The following is a 27,162-nucleotide window of genomic DNA, read 5'->3' on the forward strand; positions in this document are numbered from 1 at the left end:
ATCATCCAGCATTGTCCCAGCTGTTTAGGAAAGCCAAAAGGGAAATTCATTTTTTTTTTTAAGAGCAAGAAGAAGAAGAACTCTCCCTGAGCGAACAAGCTCTGGACTCCATCTGTATTGTTCTGCCTGTTTGATTTCCTTTCTTCCCTCCAAAACTGATTTGAATCGGAGCCGTGGTTCTGGATTCGGGCTTCCTGAATGGCCAAGCTCATTCCCCTCGCTGAGATGCTAGTGATTGTGGGAAGTGAGCCTGAAGATTGGCGAAGTAATTAACGTTCCTGCTGGCTGGCAGATCCAATCGTCTGCTCTCGGATAGGAAAAGGAGCTGCATGCACACACACACACACACACACACACACACACACACACACACACACACACACACACACACACACACACACACACACACACAACAGAATCTCAAATTCAAAGTTTAATTGCGTACAATGAAATGTGTCCTCGTATGCACAGACAGCTGTCACGCTCAGGATGCCGCGCTGCTTTGATGATTTAGTTAATGTGATAATAGAAGTCAAAACAAGTAGAGTGGCTGTCATTTACGTCACGTTTCTGCATGCATGTCGGTGAAATAGTAATGATGTTGTCTTTTGGTTTGTGTATCTCCGTTTAATAAGGCTTTCAGTCAGATAGTCACTTGTTATTTCCCTGATATTTTCCTGGCTTTCCTGCAGTGCATATTATAATCCTTTTTTCACACACACAAAAATCCACCCCGCTCTTCCTACCTGTTCTCAAATCTGTCCTAATATGTTCCTGCCGCTACCGCTTCTCTTTCCCTCCTCCTTCCTTCTCTTCTTCTCTTTATCTCTTCTCAAAGCCTTCTCATCTGCATTCCTCCTCCTCTCCTGTAACTCTCTCTCCTCCCTTAACGATTCTCGGCCATCACTATCGCCTCCTCAACAATTGTCCCACATATTTTTCCTCCTCCTCCTCCTCCTCCTCTTGACTTCTCCTCACATTTCTTTTTTTTTTTTTGTCTTCTTATCGCCGCCCTCCTTTCTCCCTCTCTCACCTATCAGGGAGGGCAGACGGGCCGGCCTTTTTGTCTCAAGGTGACTCGGAGCATCTGGAGCCGTAGCGGCGATATGTGAAGCAATTTATTCGCAGGCGGGAGGTGTGAGGAGACTGGACTCTGGCCCTCTGGTGACTCCAGACAATGTTGCCGGTCGACGACCCTGTGAAGGTTGTTGTTTACACACACATGAACAGCATCCGTGTGCTCACAAACCAGTTGGAGCACTAGTTTGGATTATTTTTTTTTTAAATCTTATTAAAAGTTCAACCGGCAGATGCACACTTTGGATTAAAGGGTTGAATACCCCTGGTGGGAAATGATAAAGGGACGTGTGCCTGAGTGAATAAATGAATAATGTTTCAGCTTGGAGGGTGGTCCTCATAGACTCCTGTGTCCTCCTGACATGAATATTAAATCCCCACGCTGCTAAAGGGGACTAATTGTTCTTCATCTCATTTGCTTTCCACCTCCTTTGTCTTTGTCTGAGTTTGAGACTTTGTTTGAGTTTGTATGTTTGAAGGTGGACCGTGTTAGAGACGGATTACTCCTATGTGCACGCTTCTCTGTGTTTGTCCTGTTTGCAACCTGTCGCAGGTGCTCTATTGACGTGCAGGAGTCGTTTCTTTGATCATTTGACTTCACAGTTTGTGTTTTGATGTCACAAAGACAGTGGGTTTGGACGCCAACTGGACATCGAGTTTTGATGCCTTTTAGACGTCCAGTCTTGACATCAACTAGCTGTTAGATTTGGACATCAAGTAGGCCTTGGGTTTTGATGTCAACAGGAGTTTGGGTTTTACTTCACATAGATGTTATCTGAGTATGTCAACTATGCATGTTGATGGCACGCCTGTAGCCTAGTGGTTAGTTCACTTGCCGCATGTACAGAGGCTGTGGACCTCGTAGCGTGCGGCCCAGGTTCGAATGTCTTTCCCCACTCTCTCTCTCTCTCTGATTTCAGACTCTATCCACTGTCCTGTGTCTCAAATAAAAGCATAAAAAGTGCAACAAAAAAAAAAAACCTATGCGTTTTGTCACTGAGAAGATTTTGTGTTTTGTCATCAACTAGACTTTGGTTATTGACATCAAGTTTTGATGTCAGCAAGCAGGGGTTTTGACATTTTTTTAATTAATCGATTAATCGCATGCTATTTGTCCTTTCAGGCGCACCGTAGATAAGCCTCCGCAGTGTCTCCCTGTAGTCACAGTGATGGAAAAGAACGACACTTCTGCATCTTTAAATGTCTCTTTTACAAAAAAAACCCTCCTACACAGCTCAGCCGAAGAGTCTAATATCCACTTTATGACATCAAATATTTCACTTTAAACCGTTCCTTTGAGCTGTTTTCATTTAGAATTCAAGGTGTAACTTCAGGCGTAAGTTCAACAAGTCGATGTTGTAACCTTTAATCTACCTGAATTATTAATTAGGAAGTTACTTTATTTCAGAATAAAAGCGTGGTTGATTTCAAACAGCAAGTGAAGTAGTCTCAGCCTAAGACAGTACAAACATTCAAAATAAAAGCCCAAACATTCTTCTTTTAAATGATCAAATAATGACATATAAAACATGCGATTAATCACTATTAGTTATTGAAATTTGGCGATAAATTGAAATCAAAAATGTTATCTTTGGCAGCCCCAGTTTAAACTGAATTTAAAAAAGGCAAAGTTAAAGATGTATGTGACTCTTGGGGAAAGTTGGGCCCCATAGTTATTTTGGAAAATGTTTTCTTCCAAAAATAAAATGTTGAGTGCAACGTTAGTCTCGTCACATTCAGTTTGACATATTTATTTGTAGCTCTCTATAAATAGCAGGTTTAAAAACAGTTCCTATTGATTTGCTGTTAGTCTTTGTTCTTTACACTTTACACAAAAAGGGAACGTCAGTAATGATGTCCCAGTTTACTTTCATAAAAACAGCTTTGTTACGTAGATGGAGAAAAAACTTCTTATTTCTATTTTGTACAAATTAGAAGGTACTTGTAAAAAAAAACTACAAAACATCTTGTCCACCTTTTACTGCGCTCTATGTAAGGCCAACAAGCGTGTCCTAATTACATAATTACCGAGGCATGCTGAGCCCTTTTCTGCTCTTCAGGGCTGAAAAGAAGTCAAATTACCTTGACTTCCAAAAATATGTGATCTGTAGCCGCGCTGAGGATTAAATCAATATTACGGTCCAATCTAAGGTGACGCTCCAGTTACAAAGCAGAGAGTAATGGAAAAATCAAAGCTCTCAGTGTTTGGGCTCTCCAACATTACTCATCTGGCCTCCTGAATGGAGTCTTATCTGGTCATGACAACAGCACAGAGAGCGAGAGCGAAAGAGAGAGTAATTGCCATGGCAACAGGTCACCTTCAGTGAGAGTAGTTTATCGCTACCTAAAAGTTGTTTCAGGCAAACGCTGCAGGGAATCTAAAGACAAGTTTAAGACTGTGACCGCACGTTTACATCGGGAGAATGAAATCACTTCCACTTGACACGAGTCTCTCTTCTGCAGTGTATTTGTGTCAGTCACCAGATGACATGTGACCCAGACACCAGAAGGATATTCCTCCAGGATGCCACAGCAGATGACTGACCTCCATATGACAAGATCAGAGAGCGAGGTTTTGATCAGGAACCAAATTGTCGTCTTCATCTCCCATGCTGCTCCCCCTGTCTATCTCCTCTATTCCCATCAACAAAAGAAAAGTTTAGCCGTCTGAAATATTCTTATCTAGTTAACAGATCAATACCACCCTCACATGCGTGCAGTATATGGAGGTACAGCCTATTAGCTAAACATAATGAATTAAATCAAGGCTTCTGAGCTTACCACAACGAAATGCAACTAACAGCATCTTCTAAGATCAATGAGTAACAAATATTGTACCTGAATTTTAATCTGTAGCAAAACAAAAAGACCCCCACACCTCTCAGAGGCGTTTTCTTATACATATCCTGATAAACCATAACTATATAAGTAACTGTCTAAACTTTGGGTTTTCTAAGAATTAAATAAATGCAGTTAAAATAAATAAATGCTTGAAAAAATTAAGCCAATGGAAAAGCGCAAACATTGCAGTTCCTTGTGTGGCCACTTGGCTCCAAAAGAGACCCAAACTCTTGGTAATAAAAAGGCAAACAGTGTATTTCTTAAAATGTTTGAACTTGTTACATCAGTAGTTTTAAAAAATCAAATCACTTTTATTGCTTCAAAGACGGTTTTGATGAAAAGATTTTTAAAAAAAAAAGAAAAAAGAGACACACGTGCAGGTTCATCCAAAAAGGCTCTTTAATTGATCTAAGTGATTTATTACAGGGTGAGGGAGTCGGGTAATATAGATACTAGAATAGCTTTCAATTACCTCATTTAGTTTTGATCATTGAACAGAAAAGGAATGGGGAGGGAATATAAAAGAGTGGAAAAGAGAAAGTGTTGAAAATTGTATATAGGCCATCTGAATATAGGCCAATCTTTCTGAGCTAATAGCGTAATAACACATGTTTCAGTAAATCCGCAACAGCTTAACAGAAAAAGAGAAATGTGCATGAAGTGTGATTAGAAAACTTTAAGTGACTATAAATTCTTATCATATGCAGAATACATGAATATGACACTAACCAGCCTGAAGTAACACATTTTTCTATATCGATATAGTTTTAAGATGCAGAGTTGGATGAATGTGAGGCCCTGTGTGATGTTTGTGCTGTACTGTGGCCTCATACCGAGACCCAGGGAGGAACAAGAATCCATGGATTAAGACACCTTGTGCTGGACAGTGCTGCTCCAATACTTTCATCATTTTGCAGATTGTGTTCATATGGACTCCTTTCCCAAAGTCTCTGCTTCCTCTGACTCATCACTTAATTACCAAGACTTGAAGGGTTTAGCTCCAAAACATTGTAAATCTTTAAAGAAGATACCTGAAATTCATTAACAGATGTCTCAAAATTTCATCCTAAAAAAAAAAAAACTGCTGCTCTTTCTGTATCTGGAGACAACGTGTTTTAATATTGAATGTCTCGTTTTGGAATTAAACTCTTCTCTTGTACGTCACAGCTGTCTGTACACGTCTTGCTACAGTTGCTACTAGTTTTTTGGTGGCTGTTCGTAAGGACACGAACCCAGATTCCTTCACTATTTCTCCCAAGCTGTAAACGTTTCACTACTCCACAACACCCACGACTGAATTTCCGACCAATCCATAATTAAATATACACAAAAACACACAGCTTGAAAACTCTGGTTATAGTTTAACCATGCGCCGACACCGTGGACCGCTGTAAATCGTAGTGCACGTTAAAGCACAACAAACAGACAGGCGTTGTCGTAGGAAAGTAGCAAGTGAGTAAAACCTGCAAACTCTAGCTTTCCACAGCTTAACCCAAGATAACAGTGAAGTCATTTTCATACCGTAGTGTACATCAAATAAGTCAGTAAGTTGGTAGACCCAAATGTCTCATCTTCACTGCACAAAGTCACAGAAATTCCACAATTACTTCAAGTCATAACTTATCCCCCTTACATAAATCTAACCACTAATCCCTCTCAAAAGTCTTTTCATGTTTACTCCACAGTATCAGTCCTACAAGGTCCCTTTGGTTCTCTGTCAGACCTCAGACTCAAGACTGGACACCCGTCGCCAGGGGCGGAGTACGCAGGGGCTCCCTGGCTGTACCCCTGCTCCCTGACCTGACTGGACCTCTGATCCAGTCTGGGATCCCTGATAGACCCCGTAGCCCCCATAGACACTGTCCTGGTACAACAGAGCCCGCTGACTTCCGCATCCCCCTCCACCACAAGCCAGCAGCTGGCACACTGGGTTGTTAGTAGCCTGGCTGTGGTGCTGTAGGTCCAAGGGACCATGGTAGAAAGGTAGTCCAGGGTATGAGTTCAGGTAGTGGGCGTACTGTCTGCTGAGCAAGCTTGTGGCTCTACGTACCATCCCCCGTCCTAACCCTGTCCCCTGTCGCACCGCTTCCCCGTATGTGGGGAGGTAGGTGGAGTGGGAGTAGCGCAGCTTCTGGCCCTTACGCCCACTGGACCTCCTCTGGTCCTCCCTTATGTGGAGGTAGGCCTGGTTCCGTGGGAGGCACAGGTTGTTTCGAAGGTGGGCAGGGTTATAGGGCTTTGTAGCTGTGGTCGGTGTGATAATGCACGGGAACAGGTCTGGCAGGGTTGATGGTGACTGGCTGGACAAGGATGACTGGGATTCATCGAGCTGGCGCATCTGCTCGTTGCCCCAAGTCGCTTTAAGGAAAGAGGGACGGCGGTGCCTGCGTCTCCCTCGTACCGCGAGGTCCTCTGGAGGCCAAGAGCCATAGTTCTCTACCCGAGGACACACCCCCTCTCCGGGGTAGATGTTTTCACTGCTTTGGGTAGAGATGTGGTTTTCTTGGAGGTGGTTTGCTGTGAGCTCACTCAAAAAGACCGGACTCCTGTCACTCTTGTCCTGGTCCCTGTGTGATCTCCTCTCTGAATCCCCCTCGTCATACTGGAAACTCTTGGACCTCCGTTTCCGTCTGGAGAAGCCGGGATGTACGTTGTGGTTCTGAGACGAGGAGACCGGGTGAGACGTGTAGATGTCAGGAAGTTGTAGGTCGTTGTAAGGGATGAAGGGTGAGTGAGTGTCCACATAGAGTCTCCCAGTGGTCTGGTAGTTGTGCGGGTGCTGATGCGGAAGCGGTTCACTTACAGCGAGGTGAGGGCTGCTGAGACTGGACACAGGAAGTTGCCGATCATACAGACAGGAGGACGAATGAGTCGGTAGCGTGTAGCGCAGCGGCGTCGGCCTGGTCATCCCTCGCTGCACTTTCAGAGAGTTCACAGCACTCAGAGGAGGGGTTAGGGAACGCTGGGGAAGGGGGCAGTGATTCTCTGTGATGTACGCAAATCCTCCGGGTACAGTTTCCATCGCCATTTGTGGAATGCGGACAGGCAAACTCCCACCATGACGACTCAACTGCTCTATGGTCTTGGTGGCGTGGTCCAGAGAAGTCTCGACATTGGCGGTGGAGACCAGGCCCTTGGCAGTGCGAAGCATCTTTAGCATGTTTGCTTGAGCGTAGTTTGAGGTCAGATCGGGTTTAGCCAGACCTGATTTGTGTCCAGTGTCTTGCACTCCATTGAAACAACTGTAAATACCCTGAGAAATGGAAGGAGGAAGACAAAAGAAGAATGAACAGAGAATTAGTAATGGTAGAAGAGGAGTCGAGTATGAAGTACTTAATCATTTGTAATTAGATCAATAGTTACCCATAAACTGTTTAACCTGGAATCAACCTCAATGGGTCCTTAAGGGACAATTTCATAGATGAGATTACAACCCATTTGTGAATCTCAAGGAGACGATCTACCTCTGTACTAATAAAAAAGCCCACAGGCAGTTAAGTAAAAAAAACTGATTTCATTAATATCTCATTTCATCACTGAGGCAAGACTTAGTCACCAATTCATTATGCATTCTCCCGGGACTCAAAGAAAAACTGTTTAAGCTGAGAGGATTGCCCCAATAAATGGACACACTCGCGCCTCAAGTCTGCCGCAGTAGAACCGTCTCAAACTGTTTGGACAAACACACTAAATCCCATGACGGTTCTCTCCTTACAGTCGGCTGAGAGATCCTGAAAGAGCCAAATTTAATTTGGCCCTTGGGGCCGTCCCACACGGATTAATGATTAGATTAGGTCATTTAGCCCTTAATCTGATAAAAACCCACATGCAGGCGCGGTGCTGTAATTACCCAGCTGAAGTGCACAGAGGCTGCAGTCCAGAGACACCTCACTGGCTCTAGGTTCAATAGCCACATTCCTACACAACAGCATCAACAAGCTGGGTACTGATTTAGGCTAATTGTAAATGAACATTAAGCAATCAAAGTTAAACACCAGAATCAGTGCTCCTTTTTCCTGTTATCTCTCCTCTCACGCTTAAAAAGAATGCACTGCCATTAAAGCTTCACATACAAAAAGGCCCTTTAAGTTAATGACATGCAAGTACACACCAATTTGTATTAATTTCTCATCTCATAAAAGCAACGTGCTTCATGTAAAACAGCATAATGCACTGAAAATGAACCACTTAGAGTCAAATGAGCAGCCAATCCTGCAATCATTCAACCAAGAGGCAACTTAACTAATCCAATTACAGCCAGCCAACCAGTCATCTAACTCAAAAATCAATGTAACCAATGTACAAACCAGTGAAGCAAAAAGCCACTTCTGTAAACCAAGCAATCAGTAATCAAACGAATGATCTAATGAGCATTCCAAACATGGACACAAAACAATCAAATGACTTATTAGTGCATCTCACCCTACTGATGGCCAACATGAACTCCAGTTTGCGGGACTTATTGACAGAGTGTCGTAGTTTCCAATACAGCAAATGTTCCCAGGCAAAGACCAGCAGGCTGAGGCCCATCGCCACGAGCAGCATGTAGAAGACGCCCGCCATGTTGTCAATGTCCAGCTTACTGCTCATCACTTCATTCTTCTCGTTCTGGCAGATGCCCGACAACCAAACCGTCTCCAAGCGCTGGGTGTCTCCTGGAAGAACGGAGGTGGAGGAAAAGGACATTTATGAACTGATGTTGGGTGTAACAACGACATCGTGTCATATCACTCTGTATCACAGAGCAACAGACGCTCGCCGTCTACATCCATTAATTCTTAATTTTTCTGATCCTTGAATTTCAAGTTCCCCTTGCAAATTGTTAAGCATCTGGTGCTTTTGTTTTGAAGGTAGAGAAACAGAAGTGTGGTGCTTTGTATTAAAGGCCTTTAGTGGAGGTGTGCCAAATAACTTTTTTCTTCATAAGAAAGTGAGTTCTTAAATCCCCCTTTAAATCAAAGTGATTTACAGAATGCCAAAAATCAGACTTTCTATTTTTCAAAGGGAAGTCATATGTTTGACTGTTAACAGACTGACAGCAGGTTGACAGTTTTTTGTCAGTACACTACTTACGCATGTACAATGAAAGATCAGCAAAGAGATGTAATGTTACCTTTTGTCCACAGGAGACACCGAAATCAAACTTAAAAGTTCCTCATATGAGCTTTAAATAACAGTAGAAAATGTTACCCACCAGGGAGAAGGATGTTGACAGACTCAATATTCCCAGTTTCCTCATGACCCATTTCTTGAAATGCACAGGTGAGGTCACCATTTAACCGAACGATGATAGAAACCGAGCCTTGCGTATCTTGGCATCAACCTTTTGCAAGCTTTTTTGTGATGTTTGCTTTCTCTTGAAAGTTTCATGCATTATGTGGACATGACTTCATTTTCATAGCTGCGGTATGCATGCAGTTCAATGTGATGTTACGTTTTTCTGTATGCCAAGAGAGCCTCGTTTGATTGAGAAGAATTTACAGTTCTTAAGGACCCTCCTCAGCTATCATTACCACACAAGCTACACCTCCAGGCCTCTGAACAGGTGGCCACCTCTTGAGCTGCTTCGCCTCCAGGGAGCACGGCGTGTTTTATCACTCAGTTACCGTATGTTGCCCACAAACACACTATTTATTACATCATCATGGAGAGCCCAGAGTGTGTGTGTGTGTGTGTGTTTGTGCGTAGGTGTGAGTGTGGGTGTGTGGTGAGGGTATGCTCTTAAGCTCTCAGAGGCGAGAGGATATTAACTCCACACCGGCGGCCGTCATGGCGAGTGTGTTAGTGTGTGTATAGGTAGGATGGATTTGTGAGTGGGTGATGGAGATAATCACATCCTTAACACTCCCTGCTGTCCTGCAGGATATTAACTCTTCCCTGTAATCCCACTTCCCTGCTGATGCAGCACACGCTGAACTGGACTGTTGCCAGTTTCCTGGTCCACATGCCATTCACACAAACATATAAAACAGAAGAAGGTTCAACAGTGTGTGTCCAGGTGTGGTTTGTGTGTCTGATGAAATCAGATATTTTTTGGGGGGGAATGCCCACCGTCTCCGAGGAACTGCAGCAGTGCCAGGTCTATAAGCCGTTTCCAGCGGGAGTCTTTCTGCAGAGCGATGCCGTATCCTGTGGTGGCAAACACTTTCCCGCTGCCGATGGTCACCAGCTTGCAGCCTTCGTCCTTCCCCGCCATGTAATTCAAAACAGCAGCATCGTAGATGAAGGCGTCCAGCTTCCTACATACAAATGGATTACAAAATAAATACTTTGTTAAACAGCTTTTTTTTTTTGTCAATTTAATCAATCAAAGCGGACAGTTAGTTTTTTAAATTTCTCATCAGAGTTAGATATCATGTTATAGTATCCTTTGTAAACAGAGTAGTATTTAATCCTATCAGAAGGAGTTTTGAAAAGGTTCCCAAGTAAAGCTGTGATTGGGTGATTTAAAAAACTATTACACCAAACAAAATTGTGAGCAAATTCAAACCCTCATGAGTCAATGATTCTGTGCAAATCCATTTTGTGGACAAGATATATCTAAAGGTAGAAGTATCAAAATGTAATCTTCTAATTAGCAGAATTCATCCTCTGGTGAACGTGGACGCCATCACCATCTTTTCCTTCACTTGATCTAATATTTTGTATTTTGTTTTGGGGCGTTTTATGCCTTTAAAAACAGAGATAGGACGGTGGATAGAGCTGGAAATCAGGGAGCGAGAGAGAGTGGGGAATGACATGCTCTGAGGACTGTATTCTCTGTACATGGGGCGCACAAACTAACCACTAAGCCACCAGTGCCCCCACTTGATGTAATATTAGTTGAGTTATTTCAGTCTGATCCAAACGTCACCTTCAAGAGCCAGGCTGCTGAGTTAAATGAAGGTCATAAACACTGATGGTGTAACTGCCCTAGACAAGTTTCAGGTCTCTGAAAAGTTATTTTTAATCTGCACTGGCACAACTCAGATTTAAACTAAACCCAGTTTGAAGTTTAAAAATGTGCAAAATTAACTCAGGTATTTTGAGCCTGGTTCTTTTTTAAAGCACGGATGTTTGACAGCCCTTTTCTCTTTACAAATTGAGCTACAATAGACGTGTTTTCATCTAAAAATACTGCCGTCATGTCGGCCTAAATCACAAATAGAAGCTGCAACACAAAGAGTATCAAATCTCTGCTGCATCACCCAAAATATGATCATTGTTACTATGCTGTTTTATGTCTTCACTGACAGGAGGATCTGTTGAAATCAACCGGTTATATAATCGTGTAATATAGTCTAAATGTCAAATAAAACTGTACCCGGTTTTGAGGCTCTCTAGCGCTTCTTCCACCCCCTTCTGGTTGTATTTCATCATGTGTGTGTGCATGTCCGGGTAATTGCTGCGGATGTTCCTCTCCGTGCTCCCGTTTGGGACCGTCCCGAAGCGGAAAGGGGGGTAATGCTCGTGCGGTTTCTGGAACTGTGGGGAGAGAGAGGAGGAGGAGAGGAAGAGAAAGGCGGGGAGAAGATATGAGAGATGAGGAGAGGAAGACAAGAAAAGCAGAGGTTTGGTTTAGCAGACGTGGGGAGAGAGAAAAGGGAGAAAAGAACAAAAAGGTAAGGAGAGGGGATGGACTGAGAGGAGGGAAAAGAGATGAGGAGTAGACAGAAAGAAGAGGGGCAAGAAGAGAAAGGGATAGGAGAGATGGGAGGTGATGGGGAACGAATATTGGAATGAAATGAAAAGTGTAAAAGGACAGGAGAATATGAAGATACAAGTGGAGGGGAAGGAAAGGGGAAGTAAGTGGAGAGAGGTGGGTAAGACAAACGGGGAGAAATGGAAGAAATGTTAGGAAGGGGGAGGAAATGAGAGTAAAGGGAAGATGATGAAGGAAAAAGGAAAAGGAAAGAAGAGAAAAAACAAAAGAGAAAAGAGGAAAGGAAAGGTAAAAAAAAGATGAAGGAAAACAAATGGGAGAATTTGTAGAGACAGGAACAAATAGAGTAAAGAGAAAGGAAATGTAAGAGAAAGAACACAAATAATGGAGGAGAAAGAAGAAGAAGAGCAGAAGTAATTGAAGTAAGGAGAAAAATGGGACCATAATGGAGAAATGAGGTTGAAACGAGGACCAAGAGCTTCACAATTAAAAGAAATACATTTTTTTTACACTGGAATGACTTCCTCAACACTTCACGCTGTGCGAGTGGACCGCTCTGCTTCCCCTCAGTTTTTGATTGAACGTGATAATTTGATCATTTCACTTCCCACAGATGATCCTGATCCAGTTTAAATCTGTGCCGATCGAAGATCACACTGCACGCGCTGACGTCGTAATGCAGAACGAAGCAGAAAAAAAACGTCCGTTAGAGCTCAATTAGACTGGAAACAGGAAAAAGGCCCATTCATCTTGGTCACGGCACTGACCTTCTGAGACGAGCGGAAATGAATGGGCCAATCAAAATGTGAGCATGTGAGTGGGAGTGAGTGCGTGTGTGTAAATAACATCAGTCTTCAGCTGCAACCGGAATGGATTCGGCTTGAGATGCAACGCAAAGTTTCTCTTTTTAGTAATCAGCTGTTTGAAAGCCAAACCCCACATCACTGAGGAAACTCAAAAAAATGAGGGTTGTCCTGTAACCTCTCCAATAGCTTCTTGTATTTATCACTTTGGAAGAAACGTGAACAGTTCATCAAACGTGCAGACTTGATCCAAAATAAATCCAGTGAGAGTTGAAAGTTAACGTTGGCCCTCGTTCAGAATCAAATTCATTCTAGGAGTGTTTTCATGTTGGACAGTGCACAATAATCAAAACGGACATTGATGATGTAAATGTGTCTGTAGCTCCCCACCATTAACGGGGCATAGGGCCGACGACCCGATAGACGTTTTTTACTCTGGTTGGTTGATTTCCTAAATCGTATTAGCCAATTCACAGCAGTCTATGACCCATTTTAAACAGTATATATACAAAGCAGCGATGTGTGACCTCAGCCAGCTTACGTCCTGAACCCACCTCATCCTCTGTCACATGGCTCAGAATTCAGGGGCAGCTGAGGTTGTGCAGGCTAATTTATATTGCTGGGACATAATGCATCTGCATAAAGTTAATATAATCAGTTAATTCAACCATAGATCACTGGTGTGGCTCCGTTGATCCCTGCCGGGGGGTTGTTTTTGACGAATGAAATGGCTTCGTCTAAAGCTCCTTTGAGGCCCTGTTTGCAGGTTGAATGAGTGTGTGTGTGTGAAGGGAAAGCGTGGGTGCTGTTTTCTTCTGTGGCTTGACGTTGTTTTGAATCATTTGACATTTGTCGATCTTGTTTTAACAGTGCGAGCGAGAGGAAAGATTGAGACGGCGCAGGAGTAATATTGATGGACGGACTGAAATACTGACGGACCGAGTCGAGACTCAGACAGCATCTGTATCGACGGAGCGAAGGGATCGATCAGTCACTCATGCCACCGAGCTCCCCCCCCTCCCCCCCCCCCCTGCTGATAGGAAAAGGACAAAGATGTTCACCGCAAAGTCCTTTTACTTGACTTCACTTTAAAAGCTTTCCGCGAGTCTTTTGTCTGTCTCCTCTCGGAGGTTTAATAGTCGATGGAGAGAGAGTGAAGACGAGACGACGTGAGCTGGATTCAAACGCAGAGACGTTTTTTTTCCTCCATATCTCGCAGCAACACAAAAAACAGCCCGCTCTCTTTATGTCCGAGCCGGCTTTCAATAACGTTATAATCATGTTATTCTTCAAAGTACAAAGAGATGTTTTTGCAGTCTTTTACCTTCTTGTCGGAGAGCCCAGAAACGGTGTCGATGTATTGCTCCTGGATCATGAAGGCGGCCAGGTTGGCAGTGTAAGACGCCAGGAAGATGACAGCGAAGAAAGCCCAGATCAGGACCATGATCTTACTGGTGGTTCCTTTAGGGTTCTCGATGGGGACCGAGTTATTGAAGACGATGCCCCACAGCAGCCACACCGACTTGCCGATGGTGAACGTTGGACCGCCAGGAGCTGAGGACGTCATAAAGTAGCAAAAGTTACATGCATGCCTCTGATAGACTCAGAGAGCAGAGGAGGTGACGCCGTCTAAAATTGCACAAACAATTTTTGTTTGAGATGTGCTTGATGTGAATAGCTTTGGGGTTTTTTTAAAAGTGAAATAAGGTCACCCTGTTTTTTCAGCGTTTCATTTATTTCTTGCCTTCCAAACAACAGCTTCACATCTTCACTTCCGTTCCAATCGCTCTCTGCCACCGTCTGCTCATGTGCAGCAGCGGTGGGTGCCGCCGACATCAATCACACTTCGATTAGCACAGCGACGACTGCTAATTAAAACAGGAAAATGACCTTTAGGACCCGGCGACGAGGCACGCTCTGTCAGCACGAGCTTTCTGGGATTGATTAGCCCTCTCCCCAAAATCCTGTTGCGGAACTCAAAACGTAGCAGAACGTGTGGATTTAGCGGCACGCACATGGGCTCAATGTGAGGGGAGCTTTATATAAAATGCTAACGAAGGACCTTTCATGGGTCTTTAATTTCAAACCTTGTGGCTGTTTTATTCATCAAATAAAACAAGTATTTATTCATTTTTGTTGCATTGTTACATGGCAAAATATTTAGGGATGACAAAATGTGATACTAACAAGAGTCTGTGTGATAAATATCAGAACTGTGTCTTCAAAATTAGAAACTCACTTTGGTGGGAATACAAAAAAAAAAATGTTCTGATCAAGCAGCAACCTCCATGCCAACATGGAAGCGCAAAAATCTGCAGTTCCTCAAAATGATCAGAAGGGGCTTTATCTCCAAAAGCCAATGAATCCCCATCAGGTCCCATTATAGATGCCAGTGTCTGCATCCGATATAAGTATGTTTACAGCCTGGTTCAACCGCTTGGTCTCTATAGCTCAGCTTGGTTGAAAAAATATACATGGGGAGAATTTTTAGTAAAACTCATCTGTTTATTTATAATAAGGCAAAGAGTTTTGCACATTTTGGATAATTAGGGTGATGGCTGAGTTGACTGACTTGTGATCACATTGTAGCTGCTTGCCATGAGGCTCAAGGTCCCTGGTACTAAACTGATCGAAAGTTAGGTGGCGATAGCATTTCCAATATGGAGAACACGTTGGGCTTCATAACGCTTCTTCAGAAACCAGAGAGTGTCTTTACTGAGTATCAAAAAAATGGTACAAATGTCGATAGAAAAAATAACCAGACTTGTGTAAATCAGTGTATTTCTTGTGATGAAAGATACAACAGAAAACTCAAAGTACTTGGGTCTTTTTCGATTCTCTGATTTTTTGAAATTTTCAAAATCCAAAACAAAAAACGCCAACCAGAATTGACATTTTTAGACACTTCAAATCCATTAGTACCCCTTTACCTTTTCAGAAGATGATTGCCTTTTTAATATAGATGGAAATGGAAATAACAGGAGCAAAATGTACTGTTTCATATTGAAACATTAAGAAGTGACACAAAATACAGCAACCGGTATTCCCAGGAATCTCATGATGCAAGTTAATGTAAAAGCATGAACTTCATTTGTTTTTGAGAAAGGCCCCGTTGTCCACCTAGCGCTTTTTTTTTCTCCAATTGTTTTCAATGAGAAAAGAGGCAGGCGGCTGCCCGGGCAAAGAGCGCAGCGCCCAGTGTCTTTTTTTTCTGAGCGCTCCACCTCTTTATGCGCAGCTGCTCTGAGTGCTCAAGTTAAAAATCTTTTTTTAGGAAAGCGTTGTTGACGTCACCAGCGCTCTTTTTAAAATGTATGATATTCCCCGTATTTTTGCCGACTACGGATCGTGTCTTGTACCCGCCTCCTCTTTTCTTTACATACAGTAAAAAGTAACAGAGCACTGTCGGTCATACAGCGACCGTTGTTAACAGTCTGTTGTCATAGAGACAGGACAGACGTGCCGCAGACAAACGCTTCATACAAGAGCTCCCAAGCGCAAAAAAAGATGGACTTTACTGGAGTATGTCCAATTTCTTATCCATTCCTCTTTGATTATTCACTCCTAAACTATTCACTTTAATGAAGAAGGATCAGCTCTAGCAGTTATAGTGAAACAAAGCGGTTAGGAACTCACTTTTGGCGCTGACCAGACTGCGGTTGTAGCCGACAGGACTGAAGTACTCAAACACAAACACCGTCACTGCCACCACAGTCAGGCACATCACAAACATCATGACCCACACTGCTGGGCTGTAGGGCTCTGGAGAAGAAAGAGAGAAGAGAAGGAACAAACATGAGGGATTAAAGTTAGTCTCTTTTGTGCTCTCTGCTTTTAAACCTCAGCCTGTGATGAGAGTCGCCATATGTGGCAGGAGGATAGCAGCAGGACGGAAGAAGAAGAAGGAGAGGCGACTGATGAGAAAATGCAAAGACAGAAAATTCACTGTTTGGGATTTTGTGCTGAATTTTCTTGTTTGGGGGTTTGGAAAAGGAGATTTAGGTGTGTGTGTGTGTGTGTTTGCTGCGAGTAAAGGGATTTTGTTGTAGGCCACGGTTATCGACGGGATGAAAGCTTAATGGGAAGTTTCCTGAAGCGTCTGCAGAGATGGAACTTGTTTAAGTAGGCCATCCTGGGGGGGAAAGCGGTGAGAAAGTAGATGGAAACATGGCCGAATTACTGTACATCCAACTCCAGGATGATGGATTTAGTACGACCAGATATCGAACCGAAATGGATGAAGAGAAAGCTGTTGTTTTTTTTTTCTCACCAAGAAAGGCAGATGGGGAAACCGTCCCATTGCTGCGGGCGACCATGACGCTGATGCCCGTCTCTACAAACGGCACAGAGAAGTCGATGATTTCCGAACGCTCCTCATTGATAGTAAGAGAGCCGATGGCCATGTCGGCTCGCCTATACACAACCTGGGAGATGAAAGACAGACGATAGAGTTAAGTACAGTACAAGCACAGTGACGCATTGATTGTAAAGAAGTGTAAACACATCCTGTCCTGCATTTCGACCCAGATATTTTTTGGGGGTTCTGTAGAATCCTTCAAAGTAGACCTGAATGGGTGTATTTTGGAACAACAAAATCTGCTTCCCAGTGTCCCCAAGGAAAGGCTGAGCGCAAATTATTTTTTCAACATTGATGTCACAACGCAGCAAGCGCTATCGTAACGCATGACTCTAATAATGGCTGTCTGCAGAGATGAGGAAACATATTTTTCTCATCATTAGGAGCATCCAGCGAGAGAGAAAGCTGCATCTCAGGAGTGCTCATATCCAAGCATGCCTTTCTGAGAAGCAGGAATTTTGCAGAGAGGTTTTTTTTAATAAATAGAGCACACACACATACACACACACACACACACACACACACTGGGCTACAGACAAGGCAAAGCGCCTGCAGGCACAGAAACACAAGCTCGAAGGCCTCTCCTGAGGAACACCTGTTGGGGTCGTTTTACTTTGAGATGCAGCATGTGTTTGATGTGGCTGCGTGTGTGGGAGGAAACTGTTTATTAGCTCCATATGTATATGCATGGCCCCACACCACTGACCTAGAAAAGCGCCCGTCAAAGAAACTCGACCTGCCACGCAATGTTAGTGCCACTTAAGACAATATGCACCAAACTGTTGACGAGTTAAAGAGGGATGTACTGAAGAGCCCGCCTTCTGATCAGCTTTGGGATACTCAGACTATTATGTCAGTCAGTTGTTGGAAGGACTTTATATTTTACATTTAAAAAATGAGATAGGGTGATAAAATGGAACTGTCAATGGATTAAAAGCTTATTTCACATCAGTTGGGAACTCAAGGAGAACACAGCCATGTTTGAGTAGCATTGATTTGAAGAGTCAAAGAACCGAGTAGGAAACGGAGTAAATTATTCTTTGACTGATCCGAAACGTATAAAAACAAAAACTAGTTTTCACGCTATATCCTTTTGATGAGTCATGATCTGAAACTAATTAAAAGATTTGGAGGCTGCTCTCTGTGAAATTAAACTGAAGGATCTGGTGGAGGCAGTTTTGTTGTTATTGAAGTTTCATGTTTGACTCTTTCATTCAGGAGCATTTGCATAAACACTTTTTTTCCTCCGTTTTTTTTTTTTTTTTAGGTTATTAGACATTTTTATATTTGGTCTGGCAGATGCGTCTGGCCCCAGTCACACTCAGATTGCTTTTACATTTCGCTGTTATTCAGGTTGGAAACTGTGTTTTATCAAATGAAGGTCTGTTTTGATAGAAGAGCAAAGTAGTGGTTAACAACCACGTTGGCTGTTTGGCTACCCGCTAACACTTTCACTTGTCAACAAAATGAACAGTGCAGGAGTTCAGTTTACCTACATACAGTGGTTGTTCCTAAATCATGTCAAGCCAAACTTCTTTGTTATTTGTTTTCCTAGATCTCATCAGAATTCAACTCTAAAACTGGCTACCTAGCCTAGCAGCTAACTGCTACGTCATGTTTTGTTAGTCTGATTTTTTGTAGCATCCTGAGGCACGTCAATCAGCTGTTTATAATCTCTTTGAAATCAAAAATAAACTAAGACAGACAGGAATAACTCTCATTTGGGAATTGGTCGTCACGGTTACATCAGATGAGAATGTTGAAGGTTTCATTTTAAGTCATGACAAAGAGAATCATTAGCCAACCTTGTACGTTCCTCTTAGCTACATAAAGTGTGTTAGCGTCTTTCAGCTCTTTGTTTTGGTTTAATAACTTTACTGTCTCAGTTCACTGGACCTTACCAACCCAGCACTGCACAGCATATGGGACTAACTTGGTAACAGATTGGAGCATTTTCATGCTAACATCCATAGATTTCTCTCAGGAGTTGGTGGAGAACCAAACCGAGCAAAAACAGAAGCATTGTAGTTACATTCTTGAGCTTGCCAAATGTAAATATAGTGAATTGTGTCGCTTTTCTAACTCATGGGTTATATCCTAAATGTTTTCTGTAATACATCTTTTAATTATGTCTTTTTTTAATACAGTAGATTACTCGTCTTAAAAAAATAGGTGATTTAATTCCCCCCTTTTTAATTAATTCCTAACCTTGCTTGCATTGATTTAAATACACTGAACAGAGAATTAAAAATAGTCACTGAATGCAGCTTGTAACACTGAACTGAGCATTCATTTCAGCAGCATGATTCACAAAAATAACCATTTATGTGATTAGGGGGCTGAAAAAAGCCCAAAGCTAACACTCGTTTAAATAAGATCTGTGGATGAATATTTGTAAACATTATTCAAAAACATGGTCTCCAGTTGGCCGACACAGCATCACCAGCTGCTGCATTCAGGGACTTATCCTTCTTTGAATAACTCAACCGTCGGTCTCACCTCCCCAATCATGCCGTTCCAAGTCCCCCGGACAAGCTTGCCGTGTTTCCCGTTGGTGACCAGGTAGAGGTCGTAGGAGAACTTGATGGTGCGGGAGAGCTTCTTCAGGATGTCGATGCAAAAGCCCTTGCAGCAGAGTTTGGTGTAGGACTCCGAGTGGCCGATTATGCTGCGTGAAAGGAAGGAAAAAAGAAGCGACTATAATACAGTAAACCCTCTCTACTCAGCCCTCTGGGACTGTTGTTATTTTTGGATTTAAGTTGTTGTTTCAGGGAGTGAGTGCTAAATATCTGTCACGCTCACAGTGGCCATCGTCTACAGCAGAAGAGTGAAGGGCAGGCGATGGCCGCTTCATTAACTAAAATCAATGTGTGTTAACAAGGCGGCTGTCAGGGAGACGGAGGAGATGACTAGAAAGAGCAACACACACACACACACACACACACACACACACACTTACATAAAGAGGCTGTGTGACAGTAGATGGTTGAGCGACTGTGATGGCCTCTAATAAAAGGCCATTAAGGTGTGTAGCATGTGAGGGACGATCACTTCCTGTGCGTGGCCTCGCTGACTAATGGGGTGTAGAAGACGGGAGGGGCGGGGAGCGGTGAAGAAGACGCAGCAACATAGGACAGCGAAGGCAAACGCAAACAGATTGAAAATGAAGTCAAGAAACTTTTTTTTAAGTAAAACTATTTCAATTTATGCAGCTGGAGGCCTGAAATCTACAGGGGCTGCGTCTGCGTGTGAGCGTGCGCTTGTGGGTGTGTGATTGAGATAACTGCAGTATGTCAATGAGTCAGCATATAAGCCGACACGTGATGGAAAAAAAAAAAAAAAAAAAAAAGAGCATGTGAGTGAATAAATGAGCAGGAGATTGAATGGAAAGAAGTCAAGTGAGTAATTAACATTCAAGTTAATCATTTATCCAACACTTCATTTTAGGGGAATTTTAAGCGTTTCTGAAAGCCTCGCTTCTTTCATAGGAGTCAATAGCTCCGATAAACGCAGCGTTAATTAATTGCTGCAGGAGCCGGCCACCTGTCGTCATTATACACTCTCCACTGACAATACACACACACACACACACACACACACACACACACACACACACACTCAAGCACACTTAAACTGGGCCGTCTCCCTCCGCCGCACACACAAACACATGCACACATATAGTACAGTATCCTTAGAGGATAAGCAGCAGTTGTGTGGTGTGGTGTGGTGTGGTGTGTGTTCTTCACAAAATGCCCAGAAACTAGTGCAGCGTGGAGGGAAGCACCATGAGGGATTTAGACCAGAGAGAGCGAATTAGAGAGAGAGAGAGAGAGAGAGAGAGAGAGAGAGGAGGATTCTCAGGTGAACGGCAGACAGGAAACACACGGCGAACAACAAGACGAGGCCTGACAGGGCTGCAGCTTCAGATTGGAGGGAAAGGAGGGCAGGAGAAAAAAAAGCTGAACAGATGGAGGAGGAAGAAAAAGGAGAAGAGGACGAGGAGGAAGAGGAGGGGGATAACATTTATGATCACCACTGTGATCATGAGCACTGGGATGTTAGTATCAGCCACTGAGCAACATTTGCTGTCAGGAACTATTTTAAATCTATGTGTTAAAAATCCCAACCCAAAGAAAGCTGTATGTGATCACTAAAAGATTGGGACAGTATCTCATTGGTGTACATGTTATTCCAAAGCTTGGGCATTAAAAGGCTGCCAGAAAACCAAAGTAAAAGCACAACATCTGGGTTCCTTTGCAAAATTGGGGAAATTATTTGTTAGAGAAGCTCTGTGATTGACTGGCGAGCAGTCCAGGGTGTATCCCGCCTTTCACCCAATAACTGCTGGGATCAGCTCCAGCCTCCCAACAACCCAGAACAGGAAAAAGCGGTCTAGATAATGGATGGATGGATAGATAGATGGAATTGTTATAGAAAATACCATTGAGTTATATAATATTTTGGTTTATTTATTGACCTACAGTATATGAACTCCAGTTCCCATAAGCCCTTCAATTTAGAAAACATTATGCTCTAAATAAGACCGCAGGGGAATAGGAGAATGTCTGTGAATAATTTTACATTGTGAATTTTTATGGATAAAGATGAATCAAGTAAGGATGATTTATAAGTACGTGCACTCCAGTTCTCATGGGAGATGTAGTTTTTCTTTGAGGATTTAAAATCATTGTTTTGTGATTTTATTGTAATCCAGAAATGTTGTATTAATGTTCCATGTCTTTCAGTTGATTCCAATGTATCTTTAAATATGCAAAGCAAACCCAAAGACATGCTCAAGTTTGTCAATCAAAGAAATGCTGAATGAGAGATTGTAGTGACTCACAGGAGCTGGTGAACAGAGGCCGACAGAGACATAACGTCACAACCTCAGCAATCTAATACGGCCTCTGATCTTGTGGTTTCAGGCTTTAGAACCAAGTGGCAGGTATTTTACTCCTGTTCAGCAAAAGGAGCATTAGTGCGGTCTGTCACTGATCTCGGGCGATCAAGTCTGACTCATAGTTCAATCCAAAAGTGCTAAAAAGGGCTGAGGTCAGGACTCTGTGGAGTCCACTGAAGAAAACTCTAAAACCTTAAAGGACATGCTTTGTGAAGAAAAAAAACCCACAACCAGTGCCAGAGATACAAGAAAGCTTTTGTTTAAATAATACTTATGAATACTTATGAGCTGTAACTTGATATTTTACTTTAATTAATCCAAATGGACCCAAACCTTTCAAAACAGCCCTGGAGCATGAAGTGCACACAAATAAAACCAGCACGGTATCCCCTTTAATTACCCTGATACTGGATGAAACTTCAGCACATAATCTAATGGGAATTTTGCAGGAACTTGTGGACCACGGTAGGTCATTGGTTGGATTTGTACATCACTAACATGCCATCAACAAAGCTATTTTCCTTATCTTAACCCCAGTAACAGTGTTTCCAATTATATCCAGAATATGAATATTTTAAAAAAAGGGCTTTGTAAATTATCTTACAACATCAATATTCTACTTATAAATTCTGGACAATAAATATGTCTCCATCCATTTGCCAAATAGCGGGTTAAAGGTCACATATTGTGAAAAATACAGTTTAACATGACACTAATATGTGTCCCTAGTCCGTCTACAAACCCCCCAATTATGAGAAAAGTCCATCATCTCCGTCTTTTTCCTGCTCCACTTTTCAGAAAATGTGTGCTCAAACAGGCTGTTTGGCGATGCATCCCTTCATGACATCACAAAGGGCAGTAGCCCCTCCCCCAGGTGGGTGATACTCCCACAGCTAGGTGTTTGTCCTGTCCTCTGAGTCTGACTTCTCACTGTAAACAATTGGTCATGGTGCAAAGCCCAAACCACCTACGTCCTTCCAGAGGGGGCGTGGTCAGACACAGCTCATTTGCATTTAAAGCTACAGACACAGAAACAGCCTGTTCTGAGCAGGGTTTGACATAGAGGGGTTTATAGACATGGATTGATGGATTCTTGGCAAGAAAGTTCACAGATATGTTTAGGGGAGCTCTGACACTTATTTAAAGTTGTTGAAAAGGAGGCTAATATGTGACCTTTAACAAAAACAAAAATATTTAACAACCAGAAGGAAATACCTCAGATTGTTTTAACAATTGTATGGATTCATCATCATTTTTATAAAAAAAGAATAAAAACTTGGTGAGATTAAAAATCTCTTTTTCAAGAGTGACTTGGCCAAGCCAGATAGCAGAAGAATTAACAGTTCCTGACAAACAAAGAGCAGCCGCACATACGTCATTTAAGATCCTCTTAAAAGCATCCAATGAGAGCAGCTCATTATGTTTCTGGTCTTTTTGCAATTTGTTCCACTTTATACGCCATTGTACCCAGTTCAGTACATTTGGAACGGACAGCATGTGTTCAGCGTATGTTGTACTGCTTAATCGAACAGCCAACCATTTTAATATTGGGTTTCAGTGCGGATTTGTTCCGCATAGATAGATGCTCACTCAGAAGAAGTCATCATCCGTCCAAAGAACAGGTTTTTAATGAGCCACACAACAAGTTTTAATCATGCTAAACATCTGCTCAGCATGGAAGCTGCTCCGACCACACACCAAGATTAACTGATTTATACAGCGGCAGACTTCTCTCCCTCTTTACGCCCCCCCCCCCAGTGTTGGTCAGAGTCCAAATAATGCGACATGCCAGCCGGAGAGAGAAATTGTTTAAGAGAAACAGAGAGAGGGTAGGACAGGATAACACTGTGCCATGCTATAACAGATGTCCCCATGTCCCAGAGATAAATCTTCTTTACTGGCAATCAATGTGCCATCGCACCCAACAACGGCTGCTACATATCACCCTAATTAATGTGGCAGCCATGGTCATCTCTGCAATCTGCAGAGCAGATACATAACTACAGACAAACACACACACACACACACACACACACACACACACACACAGTGTTAATAGAGTGAATGCGAACATGGCATTAATTGCTGTATTGTTCGTTTTCTGTTTTCCCGTTGATGATAGCTAATTAATTGAAGCACAACGATCTATAATTTATGTATGCTAATGAATTTACAAGTAACAGTGGCGCTTGTAGACTTTGAGCTTGGCCAAATACTGTATAAACAGTTTGATTAATATAGTGGTTCCACATTGTTGGAGTTGATGTTTATTAGTTTGTTTTGTTGCGGAGAAATTAATTATGTTAGCTAAAAGCAGACCAACAGAAAGTTAGCCTAGCTTAGCATCAAAACTTTTTATGCAATTTGAGCTTGACATTTTGACATATTATTAATTCTCCTATTTATTGTGTTTTTATTGTGCTTAATTCTATATGTTATTTTACTTGTTGTTTTTATATTGTGTTTTTTATGCTTGTACAGCACTTTGGTCAATCAAAGTTGTTTTAAATGTGCTGTAGAAATAAAGATTGATTGATTGATTGATCAGAACTGGAAACAAGGGGAAACAGCTATTTAACTTGTGTGTCTTTTGTATTTGAAAAGATTCAAGGAAATATATTGAAACCAATGAGATTTGGGGGGGGTGCTTGCAGGCAGATTATTTTTTTGTTAAATAAGTAAAGGGATCTGTGATGTGTAACTGTAACGCCATTTTCTTTGCAATAAAGTCAGGAGGATCCTACTGTGGCTTTAAAGAGTGTGTTATTTTACTTTTGGAGAGGCTCGTCGCTGCAGGTCAACGACACAGCAAAATGAATATGTAGCCACATAATCATCAACATGGCTGAGAGAGGAAATCCTCCAGGGAGAATTTTGGTTAAAAAAAAAAAACCTCCTGAGTGCAGAGAGGAGCAACTGCAGGTGAAGTCTGAGGTGAAGGAGTCTTTTTGCCAACAGCAACAACATCAAAACTCGAGCATACAGAGCAAATGTGAACCTGAAGACCTTTAAATAAGTGACAAAGTCAGAGACGAGGTGCGGTGGGTGTGGCAGGTAAGCTGTCAGTCACTGACAGACGAAACATCAAAACATGATGTCTGACTTTCTTCCAAAACCAGTTTAACATGTGCGGAACAAGCAACAAATTATTTTATATGTTAATGTGAGTCTTTTAGGATCTTTTTATTTGTTGAAATACATGTGTATGTCCTCAACTTTCAATTAACAGATTATTTAATAGATCATTAGATATATGGAAGGCTGTGTTTTTCTTGTATGAATATCAGCATTTCATCAGCAAACTTAGTTCAACCTAAAAGTTGAGCTCGACAATTAGTTCTTGAATCAAAAACAGCAGAGGTCAAACAGCCAGCTTAAGGTCCATGCAAAGAGAAGCTTTGGTTTAAGTGATGACACAGGCCTGAAGAGCATGTTGTTGTGTTGTGTCCTCTTAAATAGTGGAAAAGGGGCTCATGTTAGACAGATTTCATAAGCTACAGTTGTTGTGCTGTTAATGTTGACAACACTTTTTCAGAGCTTTGTCTGCTGTTGAGAAACAAACCAAATAGTCTATAAAGTGCATAATAGAGGCTGCCGTCCTCCAGGCGGGCGGCCTGGGTTCAGGTCGGACCTGTGGCTCCTTCCCCTCGTGTTGTTCCCCACTCTCTCTCTCCTCAACTTCTGACTCTGTCCACTATCCTGTCTCTTAAATAAAGGCATAAAAAGCCCAAAAATAAACCTTTAAAAAAGGCATCATACTTAGTCACTTCTATATAAATAAAGTGAGGTAACATTTTTGTATGGGTACAAAAACTTAGCTGTGGGAAAATGTGATATGATATTCAGTCCTGCAAACAGACATCTGCCCCCTCCCTCTCCGTTTCTCTGCCCTAGTTTAGAACTGAGTAGTCTCTGCAAACCTCCACACTTCATTAAACACGCCGTAATTGTGTGTGCTGAGTGTCTAAGCACTTTAAAAACACACCTCCGGTGTCAAACACAGATCGCAGCATGGCGGAAAACAGCCATTAAACAGCTATTAACTCTGTCTACCTACAACTGGTGCTAGTCAGGGATGCACAACGTCTTCATTATGTTCAAATTACACACAGACAATAGAGGTAAAAGTCTTACATAAATGTGCCCACCTATGGAACTAGTATCCTCTTTGTACTAGCTCTTTGTTAGCTCAGCTTTATCAACTCCACACAGGAGAGGTGTTTTTACAACGACTGGGAAAAGTTCTATGACTGTCCTGATTTCACCGTCTCGCTTATTAATAAGTAAACACAAATTAAGGTGACCTAATTTATTATGTCGCTTCAATTACAAAAGGTTTTTCTTTGCAGCAGGACTGATAGCAATACCACGTTAAGTCGAAAAGGGCTCGTCTTTTGAAATGAAAAATGCTCAAGCTCCAGGAAAGGCTGAAACACTCAGACAGGCATGTCTTTTGAAGAATTATTTTTGGGCTTTGTCTGCCTTTAGAGAAACAGGACAGTGGATGGAGCAGAGAGAGAGAGAGAGAGAGAGAGAGAGAGAGAGAGTTAGGAATGACATGCATGAAGGTAGCCGCAGGTCAGATTCAAACCTGGGCTTACCGCCTCGAGGACTGCAGCCTCTGTACATGGGAGGCAAAGCTAACCATTCACCCACCGGCGCCCTCTCAGACGTCGTGCCCCATTTGACTGTTCAACCCCTTACAGAAACGTCTTAACTCAACTTTAGTCTCTGGATGGCAAAAACAGTCATTTCTGAGTTGACTGGGATAGTACTGTACGTGAGCATTCCAGGTAGCTACATTCAGGTTTTCAGATTCCAGCACACTCAAAGCCAGCTAGGCTAATGTTACTAGCATAGCATTAGCATAGAGGCCGGCAAGCCACAGCTGAGTGGAAACATAAGTGGAACTTGAAAAGCAGAGACCCTATGGTTTAATAAAGAGTGTTTAAAGGTATAATACGCAACTTTTAGAGGAGATGTCAAGTAAATGTTACATATCAGCACCACTGACTCTCAGCTGAGTATTTAACTTGAATTACCCCCATCTATATCTATAGCTATATCGATATCTATATCTATATCTATAGCTATATCTATATGTTATCTACATATCTATCTATCCATATCCATCCACCCACTTATCCATCCATCCATCCATCTTAATTTAAGATCAATCATCCAACCTAATCCTTATTTTTACTTTATCTTATTTCATGGCTGCTGCATTTAGTTTAACCAGTGGTGAGTTGTGGTTACAGCTACAGAAGCATAGCAGAAATGTCTGATAGGCTGAGCCATGTTTTTTTTTACGTTATATCGCTAATGTTATAGTTATGTATGAACATAACAACAGAAATAAATAAACAAGTGTTCCACTTAAGCATGGAGTATCGTCTGGAAGGGATTGTTGTTGTTTGCTTGACATCACAGTGATTTTATTTAGACTCTTAAATGGTCTTTTGAAATCCTTTTGACGGCTAATATTTGGATACGATAATAAACCTGACCAACAGTTCCTGCTGGCTTTGGGTCGTTGACT

The 27,162-nt window shown here is 42.3% G+C and overlaps 1 protein-coding gene across 2 annotated transcripts in view; it reads right to left on the reverse strand.

Moving 5' to 3' along the window:
* Nucleotides 1-4,299: 4,299 nt before the first annotated feature.
* LOC109981873 (glutamate receptor ionotropic, NMDA 2C) overlaps nt 4,300-27,162 on the reverse strand; it is a gene marked incomplete at its 5' end in the record, with an annotated part of 41,836 nt that continues 18,973 nt past the window's right edge. For both annotated transcript variants that reach the window (XM_065949932.1, XM_065949931.1), the window contains 8 exon segments: nt 4,300-7,171; nt 8,341-8,573; nt 9,970-10,157; nt 11,222-11,382; nt 13,688-13,917; nt 16,000-16,125; nt 16,634-16,787; nt 19,220-19,388. In XM_065949932.1, coding sequence (XP_065806004.1) covers nt 5,636-7,171; nt 8,341-8,573; nt 9,970-10,157; nt 11,222-11,382; nt 13,688-13,917; nt 16,000-16,125; nt 16,634-16,787; nt 19,220-19,388 — 2,797 coding nt within the window.

Source organism: Labrus bergylta, chromosome 21 (assembly GCF_963930695.1).
Source record: "Labrus bergylta chromosome 21, fLabBer1.1, whole genome shotgun sequence".
In the NCBI taxonomy this organism is placed as follows: Eukaryota; Metazoa; Chordata; class Actinopteri; order Labriformes; family Labridae; genus Labrus; species Labrus bergylta.